This window comes from Sceloporus undulatus, chromosome 3, assembly GCF_019175285.1.
Source record: "Sceloporus undulatus isolate JIND9_A2432 ecotype Alabama chromosome 3, SceUnd_v1.1, whole genome shotgun sequence".
Lineage (NCBI taxonomy): Eukaryota > Metazoa > Chordata > Lepidosauria > Squamata > Phrynosomatidae > Sceloporus > Sceloporus undulatus.
This window is the reverse complement of record NC_056524.1, coordinates 187,555,199-187,565,198: the sequence shown is the minus strand read 5'-3', so window position 1 is coordinate 187,565,198 and position 10,000 is coordinate 187,555,199. Positions and strand designations below refer to the sequence as shown.

Genomic DNA, 10,000 nt, shown 5'->3' with positions numbered 1-10,000 from the left:
AGGATTCAATGGCAACCTTCCACAGTAGCAGCAGGGGGAATTAGTTTACTTGGAAACGATCTGTGAGTGTGTGTATATACTGCTGGTGAATATTAGATGATTGGATAATGAGGTGTTAGCAAGGAGAGGCTACATACAAGCAAATATCTGTGGTTTATAGTGGGTGCTTTTCATTCAAGTACATGGGTACTAATTCACTGAAATACCCTCTTGCATAAAAAAATATAGCTTGAAGCATGGAGAAACAAAAATAAATCTGGGCATTTACTGCATACATTATTGTACTTTAGCCATATTAATGAATTGGGAGTTTATGCTCAAGCATAAAATGAATTTTTCAAAATGTATTATTAAGCATTTCTTTTCAATATTTTCAACATTTTGTTTTTCAATAGTTTGGAAATTTTAAATCTTGCTTCTTCTGAACTGTTACAAAAAAACCTTAAAATATAGTATATTAAACCCTGACTTATCATGCATGAGTCTGGATCCTATCCAACATGGCAGCAGTTATTCCAGCACATGACATCACACCAACACTGCAGTAACCTGGTGGTCATGTTTTAGTATTCTGGTATTAATTTTCTATGTTTTATGAGTTTTCTACTTTACAATGCTACTATCTATGATGGAACAAATCTACTTGGTTCTGCAGCCAACCATATGGCTCAGTATGGCCCATTCATTAGAAATAATGAATGTAGAGTTTACTTTATGTTTTACATTCATGTAAACTAATCAATTACACTGTTTTCAGAGCAGCTGCAGTACAGGCAGGTTTCCTGTGTTATAAGAGGGTGCCTTTATTGTGCTAGTTTCGTTTTCTGCTTGGAGTCAAATAATTTTTATACCATTTACAAGAACAAACAGTTATGTTTTGCTTAATATCATAACAGCACATTAAGAGAGGTGAAATTTGGGCCTAGATTACAACTAAGCACCAGAGGGCTGAGTATGACTTCTTGAACATATAATGTTGCTAATTCTTGTTGTGTACCCGCCCCCCCTTCTTCCCTCTTGGGAAAGCAAGGACTAGAAGAGAAGATTCAACCTTCTTAATTGTGAACCTCATTAGTGATGGTTGCCAGGCAAAACACACACCTACTTTCAGTACATATGAAGGAGATAAACAGTATGTCATAGACTATAATGACTCCTGTGCACAGAGCAACCTTTAATTATTATTTTTTGTTCTCTTATACCTTAGTTATTAGAGAAGAAAAACAAATGGAGGAAAGGAGAGTAACACCTTATTTTTATGATGAAATAATGTATGTATTTTTGATTCACCACTGAATGCTACAATCACCATTTTATGCACTTAGTATATGTATTATGTGGAAAAGAAACAAAAGACTGATTTCACATGTTACCTATGCAATAGGGAGACTGAGGCCCCATACAGACAGGCCAAAATAAAGCTGCTTCAGGTCACTTTGGAGGTATGCTGTTTCAATGATGCATGCATCCTAAGAGTCTGGAAACTGCACCAAAGCTGCGCTCCAGTCCTTAGGACTGGATCATGGCTTTGGCACAGCTTCCAGACTCTTAGGACTTATGCATCATTTAAACAGCATACCTCCAAAGTGACCCGAAGTAGCTTTATTTTGGCCTGTCTGTATGGGGCCTGAGCTTCATTTCTAATGGTACTATATAAAAGAGCCACATGTGCAAACGTTCCATAGCATATGTTATTCTTCAATGCTAGTTGCAAGTTGAGATATGGACTAGCGGGGAGGGAGCATTGGCTCTTAGATATCTTACTACTGCAACAGGGAACCCAAGCATACTGCAGCAATTTGCCCAGTAGCTCCCATGTCATTTTCACAATGCAGTTAATCAGGCCCATCTGTGGGTACAATTCTTTCTAAAATTACAAGTAGAAGTAAAAAGTGCTGGCAGAGTGTGGCTGGGACCTGGGCTGATGGTGGCTGATGATTCCGCTGCAGCTTAGTGTGCAATAATCTCCACCTCCAAATCCTCTGGAACAAATATCATAGTTTAACTATGCACTATGAGAAGAAGTGCATTCAGTAATGTATAAATGCACTGCACATGAACAAGTATGTGTTTACTTTTATTTAAGCACAATTTGGCACTGATTGAAGGAGTTTTACAAGTTTAAAACTATTTCACTGCATTCTAAAATGCTTCTATGGTTAGTCCAGACATTGCTATAGGCAAAGATCTAAACATTTGCAGCAGACTGCGGTAGCTATCACTTGCAGGAAATCTTGCATCAACACCTTACGTCTTGACTTTCTACAAATGGTTCCCTCCTCAAGGTTCATTCAACTGTAAAAAAAACCATTCCTGCACTTGTATAACAGTATGAACAAGTATTGGTTTTAGTACCTAGGTTCTTGAAAGATTTGTTGGGTCTCAGTCTTTTAAGTAGTGTTTGAAGTCTAGCTATCCTTGTGTTGGTTTTAGGTTTTGAGGTTTTAGGGGTTTTACTATGGTTTATGTACTGATTTTTATCTATCCTAAGGTAGCTGTTCTTAATTATATTGATTTAAGGCACTATAAGCACTTTGAGGGATACATGAATTAGAAAAGTTGAATATAAAAGTGACAAATAAATGTTATCTAATTGCTTTACTTCAAATATTTGAAGTATACTTTTCATCTAATTGTTTAACTAAAATCCTTTACTTCATTTCTTTAATTTTAGAAGTTTTTCTGTCTATGATTTATATACTGCTATGCCATAACAGTATATGTTACTGTTGGGAGAGGCAGCGTACAAATAAATTTGTTGTTGTTGTTGTTGTTGTTGTCATATAAATGCCATAAATAAATATGTCATCAAAGTTCTTTTTCATGTTAGGAATGTACCTCATATTACAACAAGAAATATTACATCATATATGCATAATATGCAGTTATAATCATAAATATGTATCGTTCCTCACAAACAGGGCTGGAGAGCACTGATGACCCTTCCATTCAATTTATTAGGCAGCTGAATTTGGGATTTGATCTTAAGTATATGCTAGGTAGATTTCTAGTTTTAAATGTCAAAATGTGCAACATATTTAGGCATGATGTAGTGGTTTTATATTTCTAAATTTAGAAAATTTGAACTATTGCTCCCCTTGCACAACTCCTTTTTAAAAAGCAGATGACAAGTCAATTTTAATGAGTCTAACCAAATTATATTAAACATATCAGTAGTGTCATAATCTGTTGCACTAGGGCACAGGTACAGGAAACTGGCGTCACAGTAAATTCTTTACAGAGTTGATCCTTTTGGAAAGGATCTCTTTAAAATTACATTCATAATCTGAGATTATTTCTGGACTAAGGATTATGGCAAGCCAAGATAAAATCAAATCAAATTGAAATGGCAAGACAAAGCTGCAAACAAATGAAGAGAAAAGAATGAAAGAAAGACTGTATGTTGCAAAATGTTATATGTTAAAGAAAGCAAATGCAGAAGGAGCTATCTTTTTAAAAAATATGTAACTGGGTATGCTAATGTTTCCTATTTTAATCAGATGATCAACAGGACAAAAGATAATGTAAAAAGAAAACAGAGTAGAAGAGAAACATAAATATGGTGTGAAAAAAGCGCATTGCAAATTAAAAAGGCATGTAAATGTGTGCCTACCATTTTCCAGATAAGAAGGGGCCGTACCTTCTGAGGGGTCAAGGCGGCGAGCCCGCCTTCCATGTTTAGAGTTGTTGTGTACAAACATGTTGTCTGAGACAGCCAGAACGTGGCCGTCCACATTGACTGTTGTTGATACAACAACCTGAGGGAATGGAAAAAACAGAAAAGAATCACATTTCCTTTTTTGAAAGATGTAGTGTATCATCTGCAATATGCTATATTTTTAAATACAAAGTAAAACCGTACAATCTGTTCCTTTTCTCTGAACACAGGCTTATTCACAGATGCCATTCAATTCTCTCTTTTTTGGCTATCACAGGAGATTTTTCAACTCACAGTTTTACCCTCCTCTATACCCACTGCCCTAATTAGAGTTTAATATCCTATTAGGCTAACAAATAAATTCAACGCAGGGAAAATATTCTTATAGCCATTAGTTTCAGAAACACCCCTCTAACCACTCATTTGAAAAACTACGGTTTTGATTGATCTGTTGATATATTGACTAGATAGTTTATCCAATTAAAATTTGTACACTTGAGACTGACATGAGATGAAGAAGTGTGAGCACTCCATATCAGAGAAAAATGCTTTGCTTCATAAGTCAGTAAATACATGTGACTCTGTGTTCTCCTCAGAAATGATCACTTGGTCACTTTTACAATTGCACTTAGACAGCATTTCTCTCCAGCAGGTGAGGAGATGGCTGGAGAGATCTGAAGTCATCTTATCCAAAGTCCTGCATGGATGATGCCTGCAGGAAGGAAGGGGCAATGATTTTTTTCTTTTTTTATTGTTTCTCTCCCCCTCCCCCAACCTGCACCACACAACTTTTTTCTCACATTAGGACATAAACAAAAATGAACTATGCTAGCTCAAGGAGTGGTGTAGTTCTCCCATCCCAAGTATATGCTGAGAACAGAAACATGTTTGGATCATGTGAACCCACAATCTCAGCACATTCGTGACATGAACCTGCAACATTTTTTGTTTGTGCCCTCCACTGTCAGAGTTCCAGTGTTGAAAAAGCAATGGCTACAACATTTTCTACAGCCTCATGTAAGATGGGGCCAAAACAGACGGCCCGGTAAATCCGGCTTCTAGCTGCCTTGGGAGTGTGGTGTTTAGACAGTCACCCAAAAGCTGTGTTGGTGATTACACGCTGGTCTGCTTCCAGGCAACTTGGGGGCATCACCTGTCCCAGAGCCAGCAAAAAGCCGGCTCCAGCAGCAAAGGGGCGGCTTTTTTGACCACAAATAGGAGCAGATTTTTTTTCTGTTCCTATTTGAGCAGAAGCTGGCTGGATTGGGGCCACGGCGTGCAGTTGCTGCGGCCCCCACCCATCTTTTTCAGGGCTGGCTTAAAGCTGCCCCTTTGGGGCCATCTGCCCATGCTTATGACAGACCTTTCCTTCCACTCTCAGAGAAAGAGAGCTTGTGACCCCTGAGATACCTTTTAAGGAACCACAGAATTGCAGATTTAATGTGATATGCACCATTTTAACTCTTTAAAGACCAAGGTGAATATGTACACTGAAAGTGCTTTCAGACCATGAAAAGAACCCACTTTCAAATGCCTTCAAATACTACAATGAATCTGCTATGTCAAAGGAATTATATATATCAGAAAGTGTGTTGTTCTTGCTTCTACTTGTGTCTCATCCCATAAGAGATGATGGGTCAGTCCTGCTCTGGATTCTAACATCTTCTCAGAATAAATATTTTAAAAATGTTTACAAAATTGTGTGTTCATTCAATTGAAAACTTCTATCCCACAGAATTATTAATTGTATCCTAGAAATGTTACTGCACAAAAATAGCAATGAAGAGAAAATCATCATGAAAAGCCTTTTACCCATTGTGACTCTGTGCATACTTGCTAATTAGCTTACTTGCTTTTCACCGCTATGATCTTTGAAATAGCGGTATATAAATAAAACAAATTATTATTATTATACTTCCATGAGTTGTATCTATTAGATTTTTTTAAAATGTCATGTATATGTATGAGGCAAAAAGAAAACTGAAAAAACATCAGCTTGCAAACAGCAAAAGGAGAATTTTCAGCCTCTTGAAGTATAGTATTTCATTTTGCTATATGTACATATGGTCAAATCCATCTGCCAAATTTCTAAGATATTTCAAATGGCTCAAAAGCAGCCCCACCTTTATTTTAACCATCTTTGTACTGTTACTCTTGCTCCTTTTTATGTTGGTGTATTTTTTTCCTAACAGAGCAACTGCTTTAACATTCTTTTTTAGTTTAGAGAAGAATGATGTACAGCATATTAGGAAAAGGACTAAACTTAATTTATAAAAGAAAAAAAATGAACAAAGGGTGCATCCAGCAATTACACAGGGTAAATGAAAATGCAAGATATTTTCCCTTTTGAGACTAGTGGGTCCAAGACATCAGATGCATATTCTTTCCTATTTTCTATGTTTTGTTCACCTTTGATCCTGTTTTTTTCCACATGCTGTAATTAGCTACCAGCTATTACAGCACCTTCTCCTGTATATTCTGCCTCCTCTGAGGCAGCCATCTGTGTTCCCCTTGAGAGAAGCCTGGGGGTGTTTCTCCAGAAATCAGTGGTTTTTTAGCCTGCACTGTTTTCTTGATAGAGTCAGACTGGATTGCTTCTCTAGGACACTCATTATAAGTGATTGATAAAGTTGGATTCGACCTCCAACATCCCAGATTCCAATCCTTATGTCCACACTACAGAACTAGCTGCTTATAACTTTCAATGATGTTTAGCAGTATCCAATATCTGCAATTCATAACACTTATAATGTTTTTTAAAACTGGGATTGAATGAAACTTGCTAAGTGTAACTCTAAAAAAGGTTAGTTTTCCTCCAGTTGCTAAATATGGTTTCTAAAGCTAAAATATTTAAAATGTACATTTTTGTTATGTTGTTTATATATAAGTGAGTATTAGCAAAGCAAAACTTATGTAAATCATCAAGTACATATGCTATCAGCTTTATTTTATTGGCTCATTCTTGCAGCACAGCTATAGAAAAGTGCTGGGACAGTTTTAAAAAGTTTAAAGTAATGTTCAAAAGAACTGAAATACTGTTAAATCCACTTAAAACTTCCGAGTAACAGGCATGTGAGATAAGGAAGCATAAGAAAGCCCTTCTAGTTCTTTTAGTAGCTTCACTGCCAACCACAAGATTACTCATGACCTAATGCTTCATTAGTCACTCAAACAAGAGATACATTTCTAGTCATTCCAGGCTTCAATTTATGCTCTATTCATATGGATCAATATTATCAATGCCACATGAACCTGAGCAGCATAAAAAATTGAGACTTGGTGGATTTCTTTTCCTGAAGGGGTATTTTTCCCCCTCACTACATAAAGTCACTACAAGTTAGTTTTACATGATTGGTTGGATACACCAATGCTCTGTTGTAATCTTTAATTACAAGTGTTTTCTTAGAGAATGACCTCTTGGTCTAGTAATACTTCTTATTCAAAATGTTGCATTGCTCTATAACTATTCCCAACCAGTTAAAGCAACACTTTTCTGTATGGTATAAGTACTCAATGATAGAATGAAAGTTCTGAAGACAGCAATCTTGTTTTTAGACATTTCTATGTTCTTACTGGTTCTCTATTCAGCCACATATATGGAAACACCTTTGTACAGGCTAGAACTTTGAACCTTTCAGAGCTCTCAACAGGGAAACAGCTGCTGCCCAAAGCTGTTATGTGTTCTATATGTTGAGGAAGGAGGTATTCCTGCTTAGTCCTCATCAAATTACCATAAAAGGAACAATTAAAATAAGAATAGAAAGGGGAGGGCCAACCTCCTTCTATTCTAATGAGAATTTTTGAAGGCTTGGAGGCTTAGGTAAACTTCTGGTAGGTAAATTTGACAAATATTTATAACAATGAATATGGAGGAAAAAATTGCATCATCATCATCATCATCACCATCATCATCATTGCTGTACAAGTCCTTGCAAACCTTGTACAGTAAATGTAATCTTAACTCTTTTTGAAATTTGTACCTGGAATCTTCGCATATCTCGTGGGTTGCCTGCATTCTTCAAACAGTTTTGATTGCACTTGAGGAAAAACTTTAGAAAAAATCTAAAAAAAAGATAATATACAAAATTGGAATGTATTAATGCCAGAGAATGATTAGGGATATCAAAGATACAAAATAGGTTTGTCACTATGCCACAAAGTCTTCATTCATAACTTCAACTGAAATGTTGATGCAAACCAAATGCTATTTTCTTATTGCTAAAGAACAAATTGTGTGCTTAGAGTGAAAAATACCCTTGAACATCTGCATATTCAGTCTTCAGAAAGTGATAGATAGTTTGGGGGCACATATGCAAATAATGTAATTCAGTGGGGAACAATTTACTATATTAACAGCAAAATCCTAAGAATGCTTATTTGGAAGTCCCATTATATTTAGTAGGACTTGTTTCTTAGAAAGTATATATAGGGTTTCAGATTGTGACTGGCATCCTCTTCCTTGTACAACATTTTCTTCCTGGGTGTGCAACTGCACTAAGGTGCAGGTCCATTATCCCAGCCCATAGCTCTTGGGAGAGTTATGTTGCACTGTCCCTTAGCTGACAATAGTTGCCCTCCCAAAATCTCTGCATAAGGCTTCTGTCTCAGAATGCTATTGTATGTTAACATACTTAGGAATAGGCCCCATTAAATTCATTTGGATTTATTTTCTCTCTCTCTCTCTCTCTCTCTCTCTCTCACACACACACACACACACATATGCAGGATTAAGGTTTAAATTGTTTAGTATAAAGACAAACACCTATATCAATAAGAAGCTAATGCCATAGTATTGATTTGACTCACACTTATACAATGAAGTTAAAATATCATCATCATCTTTATTCAGTCACCCACAAAGATAGGTCATTTACTTTTCTAAAATGGCAGCAGAGAAGAATCATTTTAACGTATTTCAATAATATTTCTAGTGGGCATAAACATACTAGAGAAGGCCACAAGTTGTTCACTGCTGTTGTTTTTTAAGTGTAATGTCAAAAACAAACTGGACAGCTATTCAGTCCAGAAAACCTTTCTGTGGTTCAACTAAACACATTGATGTTCCATACGCTCTGCTTGCTCTGATGTTATGACTCCAATCCTGAACAGCAACTAAACTCAGAACATGGCAGGTGTTAGTAGTTTGTTTTGAAATACCAGCTGTGGACATTTCAGAAGTACTGAACCCATGCCCTGTCACCAAGCCTGTTGGCAAGGAACTCCATGTACCAGAAGCTTTCAAACAGTGTATCCTAAATAAAGTACTCCATTAGCCAGATTTCCATAAAGAGTTAATCAGCCCTAAACTAGGAGCCTTGTACTATTCAATGCCTGCTCCTGAGCAGAGGTAAAGCACAAGACTAAAGTGGCTGAAGGACAACTGAATGCAAGACTCCAGACTTTAGAACTACCCCTAAAGGCTCTCCTCTCTTCAAAGAGAAAGTCTTTGTGAGAGGTAATCTGGTTCAAGAGGTATGTGTGGCCTCAATTTTGTTCCAGATCTTGTTGGATCAAGTTGCCTACCTAAAGTTATCCCACATTCCGCAACTCCAAACTGACCCTAATAAAAACATAAGAACGACCACACTGGATCAGACTCAAAGCCCAGCTAGTCAAGCACGGTGTTCACTGAGTGGCTTACCAGTTGCCCATGGAATGTCCACATGGGGGACATCAGTGCCTACTACCCTTTTCATGTTCTTGCTCATTCTCATACTGTCTCTGATACAGATGGTAGTAAATAACTAAAAGCTGTTGTCAACTCTATCTTCTGTGAATGTGTCTAACCCCTTTTAAAAGCTGTCCAAGTTGGCAGCCATTATTGGTGAATTCTATATGTTTGTTCCTTTATTAGAATATTTATATCACACGTTATATCTGAAGATCACAAGGTAGCTTACAATAAATCACATTAAAACAATAAACAATACCAATATTTGATAAAGACTGAAATATATTAAATAGCTTATCAGTTAAAAACAAGACAAGATAAAGCTAGTTAAAACAATTTAAAATAGTACAACCATAAGACATGTGCAGCCTGGATAAAATTAGATGATAATGATGATGATGAGGATGATGATGATGATGATTCACTGTGGTAAGCAGTTCTTTTTATGAATGCTACTATTATGATTCAAAGGGTGACCTCAGGTTCCAGTATTATGAACACAAGAGACAATACCTTTATCAACTTTCTCCATATTATACAAAACCAATGCACTGGTATCACTGCATCCTTCTAAAGACCACAGACATTATATAAACTTTCATCACAGGGGAGGCTCTCCAACCTGTCCATTTTTGGTTGTTCTTTTATGTAGTTTTGTACCTCTACAATAT

General features: G+C 36.6%; 1 protein-coding gene across 1 annotated transcript in view; it reads right to left on the bottom strand.

Moving 5' to 3' along the window:
• Nucleotides 1-10,000, bottom strand: part of EBF3 (EBF transcription factor 3) — a 211,589-nt gene that overhangs the window by 64,589 nt on the left and 137,000 nt on the right. The window contains exons 7-8 of the mRNA XM_042459287.1: nt 7,639-7,720; nt 3,641-3,758 (exon numbers count right to left, since the gene is read on the bottom strand). Coding sequence (XP_042315221.1) covers nt 3,641-3,758; nt 7,639-7,720 — 200 coding nt within the window. The remainder of the gene's footprint in view (nt 1-3,640; nt 3,759-7,638; nt 7,721-10,000) is intronic.